Source organism: Gallus gallus, chromosome 5 (genome assembly GCF_016699485.2).
Source record: "Gallus gallus isolate bGalGal1 chromosome 5, bGalGal1.mat.broiler.GRCg7b, whole genome shotgun sequence".
NCBI classification, from domain to species: Eukaryota; Metazoa; Chordata; class Aves; order Galliformes; family Phasianidae; genus Gallus; species Gallus gallus.
Window position 1 is genome coordinate 43,743,707 of NC_052536.1, and position 23,053 is coordinate 43,766,759.

At 43.7% G+C, this 23,053-nt stretch overlaps 2 protein-coding genes across 4 annotated transcripts in view; both read right to left on the reverse strand.

Moving 5' to 3' along the window:
- RPS6KA5 (ribosomal protein S6 kinase A5) overlaps positions 1-18,946 on the reverse strand; it is a 133,367-nt gene extending 114,421 nt beyond the window's left edge. Inside the window, exon 1 of the mRNA XM_046941787.1 lies at positions 18,836-18,946. The gene's annotated coding sequence lies outside the window, so the exon portion shown is untranslated. The remainder of the gene's footprint in view (positions 1-18,835) is intronic.
- Positions 71-18,946, reverse strand: GPR4 (G protein-coupled receptor 4). 3 transcript variants are annotated; one of them, XR_005860306.2, is made up of 4 exons: positions 18,836-18,946; positions 6,187-6,320; positions 2,682-4,476; positions 71-1,758 (listed from the first exon to the last, which is right to left on the reverse strand). XR_005860306.2 is itself a non-coding variant. In XM_025150855.3 (3 exons), the coding sequence occupies exon 3, from the start codon at positions 4,358-4,360 to the stop codon at positions 3,233-3,235; it is 1,128 nt and encodes a 375-aa protein (XP_025006623.2). In that variant the 5' UTR covers positions 4,361-4,476; positions 6,187-6,320; positions 18,836-18,946; the 3' UTR covers positions 71-3,232. The 3 variants fall into 3 exon arrangements, 2 of the variants coding, with proteins under 2 accessions (XP_025006623.2, XP_025006624.2); XM_025150855.3 differs by having other exon boundaries at positions 71-4,476; XM_025150856.3 differs by lacking the exon at positions 6,187-6,320 and having other exon boundaries at positions 71-4,476.
- Positions 18,947-23,053: the final 4,107 nt, after the last annotated feature.

The window sequence follows — 23,053 nt, forward strand, 5'->3', positions numbered from 1 at the left end:
TTGTCCCTTTCTGCATAATACAGAAGCACTGCAGATATTTTACTCTTAACAGCAGGATACCATAAAGGAGTTAAATACATAGTGATAAAATATTAATGCTTAGAAATTAAAATACAATCAGAAATTAAAGAACATTTGCACTCAGTTTAAAACAAAATTGTGTAAATGGGCATTTAGATCAATTCCAGTTATAGAAATACAGCTCTCAACAAGACTGTTTGAAGAACAACTAAGCTGCCTCTCAAAGGCCTACAAACTCTGAAGCAGCACATGATAAACAGTTGTCTCGGCTTACATCATCTAAAGTTGTACTGTTACTTCAACTCCAGGTAAGTGCCTGTGCTGAAGACCTGATAGACGTCAGCCCCCAGCAGACAGCACAGGCTGTGCTTTACGCTGCACTCTCAGACACCGTATGCTTTACCTGTCATAAGAAGATGATAGTGGTACAAAATGGGAGTATTGAGCTATTGTGCTTCAGCGTGGTCAGGATGGTGGTTCTGTTTAGCCGCTGCTGTTTCCAAAGGACAGGGGTACTTCCGCAGGTAGCAACGTCCTCTATCTACTTTTATGTTCCTCCTTTTACGTAAGACAAGCAGGTAACTCTTTGATAAGGAGAAAAATCAGTTCGTACCACAAACACCAGCATTCATTTCTTGAGCTCCCCAAAGATACACAGCCCTTCAAGGCTTACAGCAGTTGAACACGTATGAGAGAAAGAAGCCTTAATGCCAGAATGTTGATACACATTCAGACTTGCTCCCAGTGGTTACTTTATGGCACATTACATTAACTTCATCAAAGGAACTTGATTTAATGCGCTTTTGCTTTTTTCTTTCTAAAATATAAGCTTTAACAGATTTTGCTGAGAAATAGACAATGTGTTTTTAAAATCCCATCTCCTGTGCCATCCCAAGTCCCGTATTCAATCCGATGGCAGCACGTAGCTTATCTCCAGCAACCCTTGCTCTCATCCTTGCTCAGGATGAAATAGAGAGGCTCTGAGGTTACGTTCCTCCCGTGGTGGTTACAGTTCCACAGCCTAAGCCGAGCTGTTGCAGCGTAGACAGAATTAGAATGTAGAATGAAGTACTGACTTCACGATCAGGGAAAACGAAACCAAACCAACAGCCCTCCCCTCCTGGCCTGGTCAGCAGGTTAGATGCTATAACTGCAGAACGCTGGGCTGTCACACAAGTTTCCATCTGATTTTAAACTGCAGCAGCTGACCAGAAGTGGACCACAGCAAAGTACCGACTCAAGCAAGCCTTAATCTGTTAGATGACAATTGCATGTAATAGGGCACGCTCTGCATTCCAGCTAGTTTAAACAACATGGGCAGCCGTAAAGAAGTAAAGCAGAAACAACAAAAGAAATACTTTATCTTAGAACAAACCATGTGTGTGCCTTGCAGCATGTCAGGTCATGGGAGTCTGAGTGCTGGAGCTCCTCTTAGCAACATACAAGCATGGACTGCAGCAGCCAGGAGCCCCTGCTTCCAACCAGCTGGCACAGACAGCAGGGACTAGAGGAAACATCCACAGAAAGCAAAGCTAGACAGCACTGATAGTAAGAAGAAAAGTGCGTGTAATAAGGTAATTAATCCAGCATGGAGAGTGGTCTAAGTATAAAGAAATGTAAGAGAATTAAACAAACCGAATGTTAATCTAAGCAAACCTAATCCCCTCCTGGGAGTAGGGACATGAATCCCTTCTGCAACAGCAGGGAGGAGAGGAGCTGTAGTCTCATGAATACAATCTGTGAACAAATACAGGAAGAGAATAATAAAAACATTATTTATTAAACATATCTCCTAATTACTTTTAATATTGCACTTTCAGGATGGTTTCCAGAAAATTCTTAGAACATATTACCTTTTAAAAACCAATAACAAAGCTCTGTACAGCGACATACCTGAGAAAGCCAATGTAAAAGGTCTGTCTAGAGAATATTTTGAAATTAGATATATGTATACCTATACAGACACACACACACACACACACACACAGCTACAGTTTGTCAACTCCAGGCTGCAGAAACAGAGAGGTGTTCAAAGAAAGGCTTGAAACCAGAGGAGAAGTGAAAGATAAGGCAATATTCATGGTGTAACAGCTGCAGATATCAGCAAGCACGGTAAGGTCACAAAGAAGAAGCAGGACTCACATTCTTTAATAATGAATATAAAAATACCCCAAATAATAAAAAGTAGAGGAGTTGATTCTAGAAACAACCAATACAGAACACAACAACCCCATCTGTAACTACCATTATCTCCAGTTACTCCTGTATCTTGTTTCCTTCTAACCCAAAAAGCCACAGAGATCACTCATACATCACATCTCTGATATTACATTTACTCTATAATGAGCACACCATAGCTGTCACATCTACTGGTGAAAACAGAGTTTATAGCAGAATCTACTCAAGAGTTCTATTGACAAATACATTGTTATTTAATTGCCTGCAAGGTCTGTGCTGCACAAGACACACAGATTTGGAAGGATGTAATCGAAATCTTAGCCAGGTTTGGTAGAAATTAGGTACAACTAAATTCACCTTTAAACACAGTGACTCAAAGGAACGCATGAGATAAAAGTGCCTCGTGTACTATGAACCTCCTGTTCTTTTCCAAATCAACAGCTTGAATTATTAATGCTCATCTGAGCCAAGAGATCCCATACCTCTGGAAGTCAATAGAAGCCTTATGAGGAGACTCAACAGTCAGTGCACAAATCGAAGTTCTCATCTGATGCTGAGTTTCTGTGCCTGTTGTCGCAGGACATTCCACATTACTTCATCAGCTGTTTTAGCAGGTTGGCTCCTGCACCGGCTCTGCTCACCTTGAAACTTGCTGGAGGAGTTATTTCAGAGAGTTACAGAAATCTGCAGAAATGCATTGGTTTTTTCCTTTTAAAATTAATTTTGGTGACATTTAATTTGTGCCTCCAACCCGATGAACAGCTTATGGAGATCTTTTTCACCAGCTGCTACAGGGGCAAACAGAAAGGAAAGGCGATTTCAACAGAACCACATCATGAGTGTGGTTTTTCAGCCATGCCAGTTGGCTGGTTTGGAGTGGTATCAGAATGACAGCAGATATGATTTTACCAAAGGTCCAGGCACCTTGAGAGACTACCTCACTGTACTGCTCAGCTAAAGGGCCTTTGGGATGTAGAACAGTTGTAATACACAGATAAATCCAGTGGATACACACAGGGATATAAGGAAGATTTTACACAAGTGCCCCTTTTGATGGATGCTGTAGATGGTCTGCCCTAGTTGAGGAAGAGTCCTTTGCTCCAGTTTCACCCTGTGATTCTTGTAATAACCTTGGCTGATGCTCATGTTGTGCCCTGCTGGGAGTTTCTGGAGCATTCAGCTGATAGGATTCCTTTGTCTCAGTCCTTAGACATCCTAAATGCCTTAAGCAAGAGTCTCGCATCTTGACAAAGTTCAGGTAGGTGCTTTCGCTGGAAAAACAGTACAGTACTGGGTCAGCAACGCAGTTAAATGTAGTCAGCAGGAGAGAAGTATGGTAAATGTTAAATATTTTGCCAGCAAATGAGCAGTTGCTCTCAAACACACTGCGAACTACAAGGAGGATATGGTATGGTCCAAAGCAAACTAAAAAAATGAAGACAGTGCTCGAAACCAAACGTTTAATTTGGAGTTTCTTCTTCTTTTGAGTGCCGTGACTCCTGTGGACAACTCGTAAAATGCCACAGTAAGAGAAGGCCAGCAGAAAGAAGGGGAAAAGGAAGCCAGCAGAGAAGCGGTAGTAATTGATACTGTGCTCCCATTCTTTGATGGGGTAATGCTCGAAGCACACCACATGGCTCTCGGCATCCATACTGATCTCCCCATGCACAAAGACAAACGAGCATGTCACTATCTCCTTGGTCCAAATAATGGCACTCACAATCACAGCAGCCTTCATTGTCCGAAACTGATGAAACCGAAAAGGGTGCACTACCGCCAGATAGCGGTCAATGGAGATGCAGCAGAGGAAGCCCACACTGATATAGATGTTCTCATACAAGAGGATGCCACAGATTTTGCACAGCAGTTCATCATAGGTCCAATTGTCATGCTGTAAAACATACTGGATCCAGAAAGGCAAAGAAAATATGTAAAACAGGTCTGCTATGGTCAAATTGCAAAGGTAGATACCCAACTCATTTTTAGCCTTGATCTGTAAGTACCCATAGTACAGTGACAGGCAGTTAGCTGGGAATCCTATGATAAATACAACTATGTACACCACAGGGGATAACGTCTGGTGAATATTATGATCAATGATGCACTTTTCAGTTGCATTCTCTGTGAAATTCAGCATCTTCTGCCTCTCAACGTATACCATTAATCAGTGTCCCAAATGAATAGACGTAGAACCTAATTTCATCCAGTTTCACGTATCACTTTCCATCCACAAAAGCCTCAGGCTGAAGAAATGCCTTGCCACGGGATGTTAACAACCTGGTGGTAAAACATATGAAAACCTTCAGGAGGAATATCATTATCAAAAGGTCAGTTTTCAGTGAGATGCCTTTTCTAAATTCTTTTACAGTGTTTAACAGAAGATAAAGCCTGCCTGGGGAATGGTGATGTGTATCAGCAAGCCCTAGGAGTGTGTTCTGTCAAAGAATTCCAAAGTGGTTTACAAACATTTGTCACCTTAGCTTTATGAGTATCTAAATGGTGAAGGAATGTCATTTCTGTTTTGCAGATGAGGCACAGAAGCAGTAATCTGATCTGATCAAAATGGAAAAATTCCTCTGGCAGAGCAGCAGTTCACTCAGGCTTCCTTAGAGGATGCAGGGTGCACAAAACCGTTGCTTTCTTAATTTCCATTTCAGGCATTTCCCTTTAGATACAAATTATTATGGTATGTGCAGTTCAGCCTATCAGGGTGATGAAAGTGGAGTTTTTAGCAGCAGCTTTTACAAGTAAGTGTAAACACGGTCCTGAAAGCGAGCTGTCTGTAGGAAGGGCACCATGAAAATCTGCCTTAATGCATCCATGGTGTCAGCCCTACAGAATATGCCATTACGGATTCCTCATTTGCCACAGGGTCTGAAAACCAATCATTATTATCTGTATGTGTGACCTTTTCATTTCATCAACACTGAAAACAAACACAATTATTTTCACCTGAAGATTCTTTTGTGACCCACACACATACCTGTGCAGACCCTTTCCATACTGTACCATTACTGTTTAAGACAGTTTAAAAACCCAACTGCTGACAACAGGTTAGCACTCAGTTTGGTCAGGATAAGTGTTCAGCCTTCAGCCTGTCTGCTGTGATTAAACCCCAGACTAAATGAAGTATCATTTTCATCTTTCTGTCACCTCACATGTTATGTTCAGTCACTTTGACACAAGTGCTCAGGACTGTGCCCCATGTTCAGGGGGAGGTATGTTTTGTGTGAGGACGCAAACCAGTGGGATTCATTCTTTTAACCACTGCCAGAAAATACACAGCTGTAGTGTACACATGGGTGAGGTTAACAACTTGTCTACTCTTTACAAAACTTCAGTTAATAGGGATTCAAAAGCAGACTGCATTGTCAGGAAAATGCTGTTTGATTCCCATTTACAATTCTTATCTGCGTTTTTGTAATCATCATCTGTCCTCTGTGGGAACACTTTTTCCAAGACAATCCTTATGGAAAGGGATTGGCAGCATTTGAGGATGTTACTGTAGAATGAATTCTTTCGTAAATGTTGTGGCTTTGGTTTTGTTTGTTCGTATGTATTAGCTTTTTGTTTTTTTAAAATAATGGTGGGCTTCAAGTCTCACAGAAATTGAAAAGAAAATCACTTCCTTTAGGCTGAAAGGACTGACCAAACCTGCAAAGATGTACAGTGTTCAGCCTCAATCAGTGTACCATAGTCCCACTGAAATCACAGCAAACTTAAGGACAGAAGTGTATACTTAATCACTGTAACCCTCCTTTGTTCTTTTCTTTTCCCTCTTTTTCTTGCCAACAAAAAGAATATCAGCCCTGGTTTAGGTGGAAGGATTCCTGGAGTCTCAGGTAGCTTCAACCACTACATGAAGGCCAGGTGAAGTTCCTCTCCCTTAAAACTTCTAACTTCATTGTCTGACGCTATCTGCCTTAGCCCAGCACAGTGCAAGCTCTGCTCCCCTCGTTCTCAGACAGCCACCTCAGGTGCACCTACCTCAGGATCACCCCCTCCTCTACCGATGGCACAACTGTTACTGCAGCTCTACCTGGCACAGCAGCAATGTGAGGCAGCCACAGATCGTCCTGGCTTAGCTTGATGTTTGCTCCTAGAGATTGCCATAACCCTCCCTGCAGAATAACAATGATAATGTGAGCATTATCACACACATGCAGCAGAAAACAATGAAGTCACGTGCAAATTTCCCAAAGCACTGTTAATTAGGGAGCATCCTCTCTTCTCCGACACCATCCCATGCACTGTGCTTGTCTCAATGGCTGCATGACTGCTGTGTGGCTTTTTCACCTACAGGAGGTTTGGCTTCATGCCTGCAAGCACAATGCACAGAACCCGAGACAGGTTTGATGACCTTACTGTCCCCCTCACCTTTTCCAAGCCAGGGCTCCAGGACAAGTGCAGTTGTATTTGAGACTGTGTTTGATGCAATTTCTGTATGATAATTCGGTGACTTTGACATGTAAGAGTTTGTCTGAACAGAACCACTGACATACAAACATATAGCAAAAAGTGCCTAAACGTCTGTGGGTCCCTCACCTAATCTAACGACTGGAAGCACCCAGTCAGTGCCCAGCTCCTGCTGATAAGGCCAACTAACAATAACTTGAAAGCTGTCAACAAATTTCAAAAGGCAAAACTGTCTCTATACGGTCCTAGTTCTTGAGCTTGGTGTTGTTCTGCGTTACCCCGTAGGCCAATATAGGCCACAGGATGAGAAAAAGCAGATGTACTCCACAGTTGCACTGTTGTTTGGTTGTTTGGTTTTGACAATGCTTCTTTTTCTACAAGAACTCAAAATGTTTTTATTAAATTACGTTCATGTCACAAAGAATGTGACTGTAAAATCCGTATCTGTTTAGCTTAAAAGTCTTGCCAGTATGCAGAATGTGAAAAACACAGAAAAAGTCTCATTGATACGGTATTGTCCTAATATAATACACACTTCTGATTACAGTGATGTTTCCTGCTCCTGGAGGAAGTGCTGCAGCGTGCTGTTGCAGAGCCAGGAAGAGAAAGCTGCCTGTTACGTAAACAGAAGCCCAGATTCTTGTTTGCACAATAGCTGTTTTATGCTGCTCTGTGGAAGAAGCGAGCTTGGAAAATTCCTCCCTTGTTTCAGCCTCCACAGCGTGCAGGGCTCTGGGACACTGCTGTGCCTTCTGACCAGTGACCAAACGGGAAATACAGTTTCCCTTTCTCCATTTTTTTTTCCCTCAGTCCAAGTATGTTAACACAGCTCTGTGCTGGCCGGGGAATGGAACTGCAAGCTTTCTCAAGACTGGTACCAAAACACTGCGATTATGGTACTCATCAGATGGTTCAGAATAGTGATCTTTAAAGAGCACCCTGTTACTAAGAATATAATACACGATACCTTACAAGCTCACTAAACGATGGGAAACTCAAGGAAAGGTGATGCTGGATATAGGATAGAGGAGACAAATAGCTCCCACAGTTCTTACTAAGCTAGCTTGGGTAGTAGGAGGAGAAAAATAAAGTTGCTTTAAGAAAAACAGCTGGGGTGCAGATAATCATTAAGCTGAGAGCAGCTATGGCCAGGAACACACAGGCATTCCATTTAGACAGCTTTAATATGGAAATAGTGCAGCTGTGTGGGTTTTTTTTTTTTTTTTTTAGGAGCTTAGTTTATATAACACCTTCAGTATCACAAGTCTGCAGACATTTCCTGGCAAGACTTATGTCTCTCCTGTGCCCACCTTTCTTCAGTGTTACCTATTTAAGCCCAACTCTTGGAAAGAAACAACATCCAGATGAGCTCCAAACATTCCTCGTTTCTGGGTAAAGAATTAAGCCAACAATCTCAGGGCTTTAGACAGCTCGACTTTTTCTCGGTCAAAGTAAGCCAACTTTCATTACTCACTGGACAATTCAACAGCAGGTTCCTTTTTTCCCCCAAACCCTTTTGTATCCTGTTGACAAAGCCATGATTTCCACTCCACACCACGAACTACAGAGCAGCTCACATTTTTGGTGCTGCCTGCAGGCAATAGCCAAGGAACGAGCCCAAGGCCACTGGCACCAACAGCCTGTTCAGCTCTATCTGAGCAATACTATGGAGCCTGGCTGTTTTTTTCTCAGTTCCAGTGAACATTCCCACAATTTTCTCATAAGAAATCTGATATAATTAGACCTAAACATTTTAGTGGTGACAAATGGGACTATACATCAAAGGACTTATTTGTACATGTTTGCAAAAGATGAGCACACAGTTTGTCTCATCTGCAAAAGCAATTGTTACCATGAATGGGGAGGATAATGTAGTTGCTAACCTTCATGTCACAGTAGATCTCTTGCTGTCCCTCCACCTGTCACACATCACAAAAAAACCTGAGTCATTTGGCCTTCATAGCAGCACTTGGACCATGCTGCACATTTTGCAACCAAAAATATGAGATTTGGTTCAGATCATTACCTGGATAAACACCAGCCTTTAGACTCCCACATCAAACGGGCAGAGAAAGGCCAGCCCACACCTGAGGGTTTGTGGCATGAGGTGGGGTGGGTGTAAGAGCTGCAGTAGCAAAGCTGCTGTGGGGTCTGAGAGCCGGAAAATGGCAAAGCTTACTAAATGTTCCTTCCACAGAACACAACCATGTTTTTAGGGCTATTTTAAGAGAAGTTTTCTGCCCCTTCCCACCTCCTCCCCATACAAGGATGGGCTCATGTTGAGATGGGGTGTTGATCTGGTAAAGAGAGGGGAAAGAAGGACCAACCGTTCCTTTGTATATCCCTTCTTTCTGAGGTCTGTCATCATATCTCGCTACTTGAGATAGCTAATACACTTAGAGAAAATACCCTTAAAATTGTAGAACAAAGTGGAAGTTGGGGGCATGACTAAGGATGACTATAAGGAAGTGGCACAACAATGCTTGGATTAAACCAGAGGAATTATGTAAAAGGGTCACAAGTGGAAAGAGCCATGAAAGGCAATAAAGGATGTTTCTGTTCTTTATTGGATAGAAAATCCAATTCATACTGGAATATTCAAATTCTTTCTTCCACGAAAAAAGGAAGGGCAAAGAAATGCAAGCACATGAGGCAGAAGCAGGAATTATCAATCTAAACACAGCTGAAATATTTGCTGTTATTTTTTATTTCAATCTTCAGAAGCAAACTTATGAGAAGAGCTCCTGACCCCCAAGAGTGTGAAACACACTGCAACAGAAAGCGCACAGAAATTTTGTCAAACATCTACGGGAAGAGCAGTTGGCTGCAAGGAGTTTTGTTTCTGCTTTCTGCTGGTTTTGTTGTTTGTAAAGCAATCGGGCTATCTTGGAGACTCTTTGCTATACTTTCATTCCCCCTCCCCCCCCAGTTGTTTTTTTGTTGTTTTTTTTTCCAGCCTGCTTTTTTTGCAATGGAAGTACAAACTCTGCATGTCCCTCTATTTGCAAGAAAGTCAAGCCGGGGCATACCGCACACGAAGGATGGTATCTTTTTAAACCCATGAAACCATCTCACATAACTTTCCCACAACTTCTCCTCACATTGAATTCCTTTCTGAACTTCACTTAGGTCTCTGCACAACCCAGTTGTACTTGTTAACATGCGAAGGGACAAGCATTCCAACAGGAATGTCTTCATACAACAATAACTATTCGTCTGGGCGTTTGTTTCAGTGGGAGGAAACCAGAGAAGTATTCTAATAATTACAAATCACTTTACTTTTGTTGTTATTGTATGACTTCATTTATAAGCCTATTGTCAAAAAAGGAAGCCAGCAACATTTTTTCAGAACCCACATAAACAAAAGACCAATTAGTCACCAATGTCCAATTCTTCCTAGCACAGACATGCAATTATTCACAGCATTGGTAAATCACTCAACTTGCTCAAACTTTGATATCTTGGGAATTCGTCTGAACTTCTTAATTTCTGTTTACCATCAAACTTCTCCAAAGTCTGAAGTAAGGTAGCTGCATTTCATCTCTAAAACTTCGGATCTGAACCACAGTGGTGGTGTAGTTCAGGGCTTCATGCCTGTAAATGTCAGTAGGAACTGATAATGCAGATTTGAGTGGCAGCTTCATGTCAAAATCCTTGATCTGTAAATCTTTCCTTTTTCTTACGGTGAACTCAGTGCTTGATAAAAGCACTAGATTGGACAGCAAACGTGTGACTTTTTTATATATAATATTCCATTACAAAAATGTGAAACACTATAGTATGAATGTAAAACACTATAATATGAAGTGGGTACGCTCAAACATTGCAACATATAAGCAAATGAAAATGTTCACTCATTGTTTCTCTGGTAGTTAGTCACATCCATCTCTATCTCTAACTTCGCCACCTCACACAGTCTCCTCCTGAGAACATTTTAATTTCTTCATCCACTGCCTTAGAGAATATCAGGTGCGTCATTAAATGTTCTATGAAACAGCTGAAAAATGTGACCTGTGCAGCCTAGTGTCAGCAATATGGGTGGATTGATGCAAGGCAGCTAGAAGCTGAAGGAGATAGTCCCTGTATATTAGAAAACAAATTAATTAAAATAATTTAATGAACTTAAAACTTAGTTCTAATGCTCATTTCCCAATAGCAATGACATGGTGACGCAGTATAATCTTGCCAGTGCCCTGGCCCACAGATCATTAGGCTTAGTAAGAAATAGCTGAATCACTATAGAAGATAAACCTATGTGTTCTACATTCAACTTAATTCATAACTCAAACTTTCAGTTAAGCAGGAAGCCACTTAGGAGGAACAGAGCTGAGCACTTTTGAATGGTTGTGTGGGAGCCAAAGGATCACCAGCAGGAATTCATGGCAGCACAGCACCCCAGAGGCTACACCAGGAGAGGTCACAGGGATGGACTTGTTGAAACACAACATTTACATCACTGGAAAATGACAATATTTCAGAAAAAAAAGAAAAAAAAATCCCAGAATACCCTAGCAGATTTTCAGCCTAACCTAACCTTTGTTCTTTTGATTAGAACACTGAGTATTCCTCTTAATTGATGTGCAAACTGCCGGATATGAGATATCACATGTCATATCTGAAATGAGAAGTCATTAACAAAGCAAATGCTACCTTATAGCAGAACACTAGGAAGGATGCAGGGATTGCAGCGATCATATACTGAGTTGGAGTCAACAATATATTTTTTGTAAAAATACAAGAAAACAAAGCAAATTACCCTGGGATGTGCCAGCAGCTGTGGGTGCTACAACTCTATCCTGAGCATCGTTGCAAGGTACTACAGAGCTGCTGGCTGTGGTTGGGGAAACGCAGGGGGACGGTCACCGGTTTAGGACTGTTTAGTCTAATGAGGGCCAACAGCAAAAACCTTCTAACATGTTAAAGACTGCCACAAAGAAGAAAGCATGCTCTCTTGTGAAAGCCCGAATGACAGACTGGGTTAAACACTACTAAAAACTTTCTACTGACAAAGGTAAGTGGGGCAGCACCGGGACAGATGGTGCATGGGAGGGAGGTCTTCAAGTTGGAGGTCTTAAAGTCTGGCAAACATCCTGAGGATGGTTCAGCTGATGCCCCCTTGAAGGCAAAGAAATGTTTGGAGAACTCTCAGACCCTCCATTCCAATCCCCGTCATTGCTCAGCGAGACAGCACAACTCACCCTTGCCACTGAGACACACAACAGCATGAAAACAAACTGTACAAACCTGACATGAAGTAAAATCATTTTCACAAAAATATTTTTTTGAAACAAATCATCTTGAAATTTTTTTTTTTTTTTTTTTTTTGAGAAATGTTTTTCGTTTTGGATTTTTCTCCCTAGACATTAAAGCTATACAGAAGTGAAATATGCATGATTTCACACATTCCAAAAATAATTAAAGGGTACGTGTTCTGCTGCTGGAACATTTCATGTTTTTACACCTTTGGAGGTCTGCACACGTAAAGGACAAATAGGGGTAAGGAAGGCAGAAGGGGCAACAGATTGTCACATATCTGACACTGGTTCATCTTCTTTCTCTAGGTTTGGGGACTTTTTTAACCAAACGTAAGGCCCAAACAACTGGTTGAGCACAGGGAAGTGCTGAAAAGAAACTACATTTTGGAAAATCCCTATTTATGGTAATAAGAAGTTCACACAGTGTGTATTTTTGGTCAAGCAGTCCAACTAAAAGCGGAGCGATGAATCACACAACAGGAATTAGTCATGCCACAGTTGCCTCAAGGAGCTGGCTCATAGCTTTTAAAAATGACCCTCATCTGCCCCCTCCTTCCTGCTGCTAAAGAGCAGCCAGGTGGTTGACGTGGCCACAAGGATCTCAGTGCTGAGCTGGCTTCTGCTCACAGGACAGCTCTCTGGGGCTCCTGCATGGCTCACTCGAGTCCACGACTGGGAGTAGAAGAGAACTCCCCATCACACCACTTAATGCAGAAACCTTTTCTCTCTCTGTTCCTCAGAGAACAGCTTCAAACCTTCCTTTTGCCCCAGCCAACACCTCAGCCAGCTCAGCCTCTCTCCTACACACCTCCTCAGCACAGAGGCCAAACCACCAACCCTCCTCTGCTGCACAAGAAAGTGGCAAATGGGTAATGAGCAACTGCAGGCAGTAGGGTGGCTGATAGCTCTGAATCTGTGTGCTGATCCTCGCTTAAATGGGGAGACAAGAGAAGCCAATACTGAGTAAGTCTTAAGGATTAGGAGACACGCAGGTCACGATGAACATGTAGAAGTACCAGTAAGGAATGAGAACTGGAACAACTGTACTGTAGGCTTGGGACTGAGAAGTAGGAACTTTTTTCTTCTGATGTAAATGGGTTCTGATTCATTTTACCTTCTACAGCCTTGGAGAAAATCCCCTAACTATTCTGACTCATTTTCCCAGACTGTAGCACCGTCCCTGCTGAGGCCACAGCCTCCCTGACACCAGGGTTGATGTGTCAGCAGCTTGCTCTCTGTACACATGTGTTATCAAAGAAAGGGAGGGGGTGCCAGCAACATGCAAGTAGTCCCACTGTTGAGCCTCCCCAGCATCACCCACTGGCTACAGGGGAAAACTTGCTCAAAAACTAAGTTAGAGACCAAAATTCCTCTCTGCTGACATCTTTTATAATACCACTGCCTCCAGACAGAAGAAGGTATAATTAAACCTAAATATCAAACAGAACTATCTCATTAACAGAAAGAAATTTGTAAAGCTAATCCCACTTCCAGCAACCAAACATTCATCCGTGCAATTGTTCTCCTCCTTCACTGCTCACTCAGGGGCAGCACTGATTTACCAGCACTGCTGACAAGCAGTGACTTGGACCAGCGATGATCAGTGTTTGACTAATAACGTTTGGCAAATAGCAAAGGCTGTCTGAGAGAAAAATGTGACTTGCCAGGTCTGACTGAAAGGTAGTTGGAGCTCTGCTGCGTCCAAAGAGATTGAACAGATCTCCTGTCAACGTTTGCACTGTTCCACACATCAGCAAATAATGATACATTCAATAAAGTCATCTCTCTTTTAAATTCTATTTTCTGCATTTATGATTCAGTATGTGATTCATTTTGTACAGCAAAAGTTTTAAGACAAGGGAAAGTGAGAAGCCATTTACAATATTTGGAGATTTTTCCCTCCCTTCCCTCATTTTTCTTTAACATCATTCTCATTCTTCTGTTTGGATTTTAATCAGAGACAAAATTAGTCACAGGATATGAGCCCATTCAACTCAAGCACCTAGCATCGCGTGCACTGTCGCCACTTAGGAACTGGAATAATTCCTCTATGCCTTTGTACTGTGCTTGTGTTTCTGGCTTACACTGGTTCCATTGTGTTTCGCATGTTTCTGTTCTCAGTCCAGCTGTAACCTAGCACACCATCCACCCTTCCCTGCACTGCTCCTTAGCCACACTCATTTCCTTTCAACTGTTCTGTATTTCTTGCTTGGATCTTACTTGGTTTGGGGGTTGGGGTAAGAGGGTGGCATGCCTACACCTGTGTGTGTGTCTTCCAATAGTCCCCGCCTAGCCTGGAGAGATTTAACTCCTAGCTACCCTTTTGCACTGCCTTTAACTAAGCTTCCCTCTCTTTTTTTGCATCTTCTTGGAAATCAGCCGAGTTTCCAGAAGATCCAAGTCAATATCCTCACATAAGATTTGTTCTGCAGTGTTAATTCTCAGACTTCTGATGATTCTGTACAAGCAGCGTGCATTGGAGAAGATTTCCTTCTGTGCTCCTCCCCTCACTGCTCTCACTCCCCAGATGACCACTGAAAACTTCAGTTTTGTTGTGTTGTTTTTGTTTTTTTTTAACTTGAAGATACAGAGCTGCAGTAGCCCAGTCCCCAATGGATGTATTACTCTAAACAAAGCGCTGGCATCTGTATCTGCAGGCTTCCTTATGTTTTAATTTCCTGAATTTTCATTTCCTCAATTCCCTTAATTTTCATGTAAAAAACTCTTTTTAGTACTCGCATGATTTTAAGCACTCGTATCTTGCTTTCATTAAGATGTAAACAAAGCCTGGCATTCAATTCTATTCCATTACTCCTGAACATCCCTATTTTGTCATGTGCATAAACCCTTCCTCCCCCCTCTATTTTCTGTCATACCTTAGCACTGCCCCTCCATACCCCATGTGGACTTGCACAGGGTGCAAGAAGCCTTTCCCAGCACCATGCTGCTGAATCTCTGTGCTACAGCACCCTGCCTAACAGCCTAAAAGTTGTTTCCAGCCACTCTCCATCATACCACTGGATGACAGTAGGACCCACACGAGCTGTGACCACCTGCACCCCCTCTTCTCCCTCCCCCTTCCAGTGTCAGAGCCATCAGCTTTGCCACCTCTCTCCTGGGAGGCAAATCGCAGCATCCCCCCTGAAGTCACCAACTCAACCATCCATGTGCTCAAAATCTGACTCTCATCTGGTCTTCTCTTACAGAAAATGGTGAGACACAACCTGTCCATAGTAATGGTGGGTAATCTGGGTGAAAGGGCTTCAATTTAAAAAAATTGAGAAAATAGTTAAGGAACCATAGCCTTACAGAAATGGAAAAAATTTATAGCATCAGAGAAGCAACCTACAGTAAAAGTAACAATCTTGCTTTAAACCATTCTCACTTCCCAGCATTCATCTAACCAGGGAAAGGGGAGAGAATCAAGTGTTGTAACAAGGGAATTCTGATGAGTTACTGGGTAGGAGATGGAAAGCTGCTTCAGAAGAAGTGGGATTCCAGAGCTGCTCAGAAACCCAGGTCCTGCTCTGGTGTGGAGGTGTGGGATTAGCCCTGAAATTTGGACATAACTTCAAATTCCAAATAATAGTGTTCTGCCATAATAGACTAAGGCATCCTAGTTAAAGTTTTCTACTCTACCAAACAATTCTTATGTTGAAAGCTAAGTCCAATCACTTTTTAAATGTGGAGTGCAAAACAGACACATCTTCAAACTAGAAATGTGCAAAGGCACTACTAAATCATTATCTGTCAGAGTGAAAATTTGCCCTCTCCCCTTCACAGATGGAAGATAAAATACTGCATTTTATTCAAGTATCATTAAAGCAACTTAAGTTTGATAGTTCGATTGCATTTGCTTTTGCAGCTCATTCAGTTCTTGATTTTCCCCTCCTGTGTTAGCCATCCAACCTCCTCCAAAGCTTTTATGTCTTTACTGTCATCCGGAAGCAAACGATGAGAGAGAAAGGAAGCCTGAAAACTCATAGGATAAAGCAGCGATGTTGACGATAGTTGAATGTTTGGGCTCATCCTGCCACAGTTCTCAAGGGGAGAACGTTAGGAGGATCTCTTGTGGAGCTCCAGTAGCAGCAGTGCCCTCTCCATTGCCTGCAGACCAGAGTTCCCATTTGCCCCTGGCAGTGACAGATCTGTGCTTACCCAACCCCAGATCCAGTGCCACAACAACACAGCTGGGAAGGAATTTGTCACCATGCAACCTCTGGCAGGAAGGCTCCATAGGGAGGAACAGAATCCTCTATACTTTCAGGTGGGCCCATCGCTCCACCTTTCTTGAACAGAGCACTCTGAGCCTCCAATTTGGTCTTTTTTCCTTTCAGACACACCAGCTAAAGTTTCAGGTGAAGTGACAAACCATTCCTGCCTTTGCTGCCCAGTGGTTAACAGAGTTCTGAGCACAGTTCCTAGTGAGGAGGGAATCGCATTGGATACATCCCTCCGAGGACAAACTGCACTGTTGTCCTTAGCTGCTGCTGATTACTGAAACCTTTACTGAAAATCATTGTCCAGTGTCTTCCAAACATTAAAGCTGCTCTGTGTCTTTTCAAATCCAAGTGCCATCAGCTGTCGGGGACAGCAGCTCTGCAAATGCTACAGCTGGCAGAGAAATTCATAACAACTGCTACAAACCACTCAAAATAATCCTTACAGGAAAAACATCTCTTAGAGGAAGCATTCTGCTAATTGTAAGGTAATCAGCCTCGCAAGGCTGCACATCTGCACTTTGTTTCCACAGTTCTTCACTTAAAAATCATTAGCAAAGTTGTATGAATGCCCTCTGAGTCCCAAGTAACATACCAGTCATTGCACTGATACAAGAGCAGTAGGCAGCAATAGAGCCCCAGCAAAATGCAAACGTGCCCTGGGGTTAGATCTGGTGAAAGTGGCAAGGAAAAACTTTTCTTCTCCATGAACTGTTCATATAGATGTCTGGGAAACAGCATCACCTGGTTAACTGAGTGACAGCACCCACAGCACTGCTTAGGAGAGCAAAACCGACACTGCTGCCTACCACCTGTGCACGCTTCGTCCCATGTGTCTCTGCTCCAGCACTGCTAAGAAGCTCGCAGCCTGCTTGGCCTCTGGCAGGGGCCATGCTGCAGGCTCACAGGATGGGATGGCAGCTGGTGTGACGACAGCTCCATACAACTGGCTCAGCTGGGATGCATTTATCCCACTGGTCTCTACTTTCCCCCCATTTCCCTTCTCTCTTTTATCACTGTCCGGGACTCCCTACAGGTCCCAGAAGGAATGCAGTCACTTTTTCTCTGCCAGCCACAAAGTGAATTAAATAAGACCTACCGCAAATGCCAAGTGAGATGAATTCTTTTTCCTGAGATACTGGAATCATCACAGCTTTCTTCATTTAAAACTGTGACATTCAAACTCCAATGCTGCAATGCAGACATCATCACCTCCCAGCAGTGCCCACTATCACGGAACAAAACATCGGTCTGATTCGATGAAGCCAACACTTTCTCACGGCGTACTACCCTAAGGCTCCTAAAACTCTGGGGATTTGCCTTCTATTTTACTGTCTAAATAACAGCTTCATACGCCAAACAAGATCAGCTGGGAAGAGCTACCTTCTGCCTCTTCCTTCACTTAACAGAAAGAGCTTACAGTTGTGTGCAAAGAAGCAGCACGATGCGGAGAACAGCAAAGTACTGGAGACAACGTGGGGAGGTGAGAAGGGTAAGGCTGAGGACTGTACATTTTTTGTCTTCTCAGAAAAGGAAGAGAGGAGTGTGCTACAATGCAGAGGACTGACTGACTGCTTGGTGGCTTCTTGACTACTAAGTGTAAAAGAAGAAGTGGTCAGATGTCATACTCTGCTGGAGCCAATTGAATACACGATGTCAGCGTGGAAAAAGCCACACTAGGGGCTGATTAACGGACTGCTCAGAATGTCCTGTAATGCTCACACTGACAGTGTCACGTCTTATGAGCCTGCATGTAGCCATTTTTCCTCATCTCACTGTTTAATTTCCTGAAAGTTTTAGTAATATCTGCATGTGTTCCGAGCAGAAAAGCACAGTATGAGGCTGAATATCCTTCTAAACCCTTTATTTCTCAACTCCCACCTCCACCTCCTGCAAATTTGGAAGCAGATCTCTCACTGATTTCAGTGATTTGCTTTCCTTCTTGCTGTTCACAGACTGTCAAGAACCAGAAAAACAGACAGCTATCAGAGGCAACCTACAATAACGAATGTCTTCAATCCTATTTAAAAACAAAAACCTAGCAGACTAATTTCTGATAGAATTGATTTCATCTCTCTAAACCTCCACATTCCAAGTTTCCCAAGCTGGGCTCTGAACAGCAGCAGGAAAAGGTGACTTACTGTTTGGAAAGTACGTCAGTGGCATACTTTTGAGATACAAGGACAAATGTACACAGCTGTACACAGAACACCTACACACCGGGGTATGTGGTTTAGCAGTTTCCTGCAGCTAGGCACAATTTCTGGGTTGTATCCTCAGGGGAAGTAAATTACTTAAATTCCTAGTTACTCACTTAAAGCAGTTTGTATCTAGACAACTGGCCCATGCTTACTAACTGCTTTGAAAATGACCAGCGGAGTTTACCTACTCCCTATTCCTCTTCAAACAGGAGACAGATTCTTAGTTTATATTAACAATTCCTTTTCACCAATACGACATCAATACAAGCTATCCTGGCACCTATCTGAAAGTCCAAAAAGTTCCTCTAGAACAGCTTCTACTTCAAGTTTTCTACAAGTTGGAACCTGCCATGGAAAGTTGTGAGTTTTTGGACATGGCACTTTGGTTGAGTCCTTGGGCTGCCTCATATTTTTGCTTTGCTTCACTGCTAACAACCTGGCCAAAAACTTGTTCTGCCACCATTCCAGGAGTCACAACCCAGTATAACCAATGACGGAAAATCAATTTGCTTTTATGAATTAATAGGTGAAAAATGAAACTCACCTGTGAGCAGAGTTTATGCAGAGATGCTTTTCCTGCACTGTGAAGAGCACAAACGTTCCTTTCTCCCTTCTCCCAGCTTCTGCTCAGGCTGCTGGAGGCTGTCCTCCTCCCAGCTGGGAGCACGGCTGTCGGTGAAACACTGTCGGGAGGGAGGAGGAGATTATGCCTCATCTCCTCTGTTCTTTATGGTACAACTGTGAAGGAGTCGAGTCAGCCCAGCCCAGCCCTCTTCTCCCTCACCCACTCATTCATAAATAAAAGAGATGACAGTGCCAAAGGCAGATGCTAAATACAGAGATGACAACACAAGCAGAGCAGTGCTCACACCCCTACCTACTGTCACAGGCACAGCACTACCATCACAGCAGCCGGTGCAGAGCCCAGAGGCTGCCAAACACACACAGATGTTGCCTTGTGCAGACTGTTTATTATCACAAAGTACACAGAGCATTACAAAGTACACTGAGCCTTAGTGTTGTTATGAGTGTTATTTACAGTAAGTTCCTCGATCTCTCTAGCCCTTTATGATGCCCAACTCAGAGCTGACCTATGCATGAGGAGCTGCTGCTTTGAATTTGCAAGAGCAGCGGCTGGGAGGTGCTTCTCCTTCCTCCCTCACACAGTGAGGAGGACTGAGGTGTAAACAAACTAAAGGGATGTCCAAGGGTGTTCAAGACTATCATAGCACATCCAGGAGCCAACCTGCTGCTAACTCACACTACCACTCTTGCTCCTGCAGTAGAGAAAGCTGCACTACAGAACATAGATTAAACTGTTCATCGTTCAACTTGAAATGCACTATTATTATAGAAACAGAGATGAATTATGTAGCTTCAGGTCAGAAGCTGACACAGTACTCACCTGGCGCCGTGTGCTGCTGTGCTGCTGGAGGGACATCAGTGGCTCAGTGCAGTGCCCCTCTGCTCACTACGTGGGGTGACAGTGCCCTGTAGGGAGCCAGGGGCTGCAGCTCTGGAAAGAGGAGCCTTGTGCTGGGTCCTCCAAGTGTTCTCTATTTCCATGCTGGTGGAATGCACAGAGGAACCTCAGCAATGAAATGTTAAAAAAAAGAAAAGAAAAAGAAAAGAAAAAAAAAAAAGGAAAAGGAAAAAGCAGGGAGAGGATACAATGACATTTACACAGCTTGGAAATGCTCCAGGAGTACCCATGGCTAACGTCAGAACCGGCATCAAAAATAACTCCTCACTGCAAACACGCACAGGGCTCTTCAAGGTATGAAAGGCTACCAGATGGCAGAAGCCTTCCTTTGCCAGGGCCTCCGACAGAGCTAAAATCATCTGCAGGGTTAAGGGACCTCTCTGAGTTTCTGAGCAAAAAAACAGTATGAAATACTGGAGGGTGGCCTAAAAAGGCCGCAAAAAGCACAGAGCCGCCCTTGGCAAGGCTCGCTGTGCTTCTCGGAGATGGGGAGAGATGCAGACAGCAAACCTGGCTGAATGAGTGAGGCACAGGGCCTGGGAACACAGCCAGGGGCTGAACACCTGTGCAGTACTGAAGGAGATGAAGTCTCAGTGTCAAACTTAGCAGCACTGCCCAATGCTCTCCCTGACTTGCATTCAGCCTTCAGAAAATCAGATGGACTGGGATCTTTCAGGAAGCAAAGTGAAAGTCACTGTCAGCAGTAAACCACCTGGGCTGCAGCTCTCAGTCGTGCTGAACTGTGAACATGCTGAACTACGTGTTAGGTGTTGGATGCAGGCACTCAGAATACCCTGAAAGCTGAGCCTTGGCCATCAGGTGCAATGCGTGTCCAGGTGAGCGTGCTGAAAAGGCAACACTGGAGAGGCCCAGGTGGTAAATCAGGCCTTGCAAGCGGAGCAGAAGCAGGCACTGCCACCAACCTCCTTTTCCAAAAATCACAGAGCAAAACAAACTCCAGGGAAACCCTGGTTTGGTTTCCTTTCATCCAATCACTATATTCTGCTTTTCTCAGCATGCAGATGCTGTAGGACAGATTGTTGAAGTAAAGGGATTTGGTCAACCCCTCCCCCCTTACTTCCAGGGCAGCAGAAGTGTTGCAGGGCATGGCTTCATTGCACACAGCAGTGGCACTTGGGGATCTATACAAAACTCTAAAAGTGAAGAGAAATGACTGCTCTGTAGCCTTTTATCCCTATAAATTATACAGCAGCTATTAGAGCTGAGAAATGGCAATTATTTGACCGTGGTGGCCATTCTTGTTTTTCACTTGCTTTGGTCAAATCATTTTAATGTTTATAATGATTAAACTCCTGGCTTTCATACATGTCACAGCCAGAGCCAGTGTGCCTCGAAAGGCATTGACCTGCACTGCAGATATCACAGATGCCACAACAACGCGGCAGGAAGGCCACTGGGACCTCCTCCTTTCTCTAAGGCCCAGTAAAGTGAACTAGGGATGAAGGCATGTCCTATGAGGGCATGGAGCTGTGCAGTCTGGAGCAGAGCAGGCTGAAAAGTGGCTTCGCTGCACCTACAGCTCCCTGAGGAGCGGAAGCAAAGGGAGGTACTGGGCTCTGTGCCTGGAACCAATGGCAGGATGGGAACAGCTCAAAGCCGCTGAAACAAGGACCTGCCACTGCTCTTCCCTCTGCTGTCCTGGTGCTATCTGGAGCCCATGCAGGCCTGTCTCTGAGCTGCTGAGGGGCGGCTGTACCACAAAGCCCGACATGTCAACCGCCCGTGCAAGTGGGAGCACTGCTGCATATTTAACTGCAGCCCACACATCCTGCTTTCCCTGTCCTCCTCCTGCTTTCTCCTATTTCTTTTCTTGTCCCAGTCATTGCTTCATCACACGTTATTTTTAATTTCTTCCACAGGTCTCAGTTTTTGCTCGGACAGTTCCTACAGGGTGGACACAGCCCCCAGGCATGCACTCCAGCTGCTTTGGGGAGATGTGTGGAACTGTCCTTGGGCTGATCTCCAGAATGTGCCAACATGGTGATCTCAGCTCCCGGCAGAAAACGCTGTAGTAGCCTAACGTACACCTCATAAACACCAAAAAAGCTCCATCATCCACACCCCATTTCTACCTCCAAGAGGGACTGAAGACTGAGGTGACACGAATCTCCCACAGGCATCCAGAGATCTGCATGTTCTGGTTCACAGTGCTAAACAATGAAAAGACAAAGAGAACTGAGGGTGCAGGAAGTTCTATTGTAGAGCTATCAGAATGAATAAAAATGTTTGCCAAAATCCAGGAGGCAGAGGCAGTGAAATTGTTTGTAGTCCTCACAGCTGCTCCAAAGTCCAAGCTGGAGCATCTGTTCTCGCTACCTGTAGGGAGGCTGAATTTTTTCCCTGGATCTTATGCCGCTGAAGACACACTGGCTTTGATGGGTGACCTTGCAGTTCCTGCTCTGGCGAAGGACCCATGGCTGATTGTGGACACACTGGAGTAACCAGCTCACCTCACCTGGAATGTACACGCCAACTTTCATTCAGATACATAAAAGAAGGTTGGTAACACGAGGAGCTCTTCAAGATAGATCACTACGTAGATGTGAACTCTTATGCTGCTCCTTCTCCTCCCACTAGCATGGATCTGAGGTTTTTAGATTGAGGAGAACTGTGGTCATAAGGTGGCCCATCTGCCATTGCCTCAATGCAGTGGGGAGGCAGAACCTAAATGATCCTGAACCGATATTCCAAGGGGAAAAAAAGCTGGTCTTTAGTAACTGCAATAGGCAGTTAAAAAGTATGAATGTACACAGTACTCCAGGTAATGACTTCTCGCTCTCTGCAAGACATTGCTGCAAAGAGAGAACACTAAAACCAGGCTGGAGTCACTGAACTGGCTTAATTTTTGGTTTTCTTCTCACGTTCTGTTTTAGCTTGTTAGCATTCTTTTTTGAGTTAAGCACTGCCTGTTAAAGTCAAACAGGCTAAATCTGCCTAACACAGGAAGGAACGTTTCTCCTGATTTTAGCTGCAAATCTTTAAGTTGGTGAAATTTGATCCTAATAAAGCCCTGTGAGTACCTACTAGCATTTTTCTTTTTGATTATGTAACAAGAGAACAAGCACATATTCGCTGGAGCTCCTTGTACAGGACAGGGTGGGAGATCAGGATCTCCCGAGTGGGGCTCTGCTAACACTGATACGTCTGGTTAAGTAAACAAGGAAATGGATCCTCGCTCATGGGAACTGCATGTGGATAACAATTCAAGAAGCCAAAATAAGTGACAAAATTCTAAAACAATGAAAATTACGTGGAAAA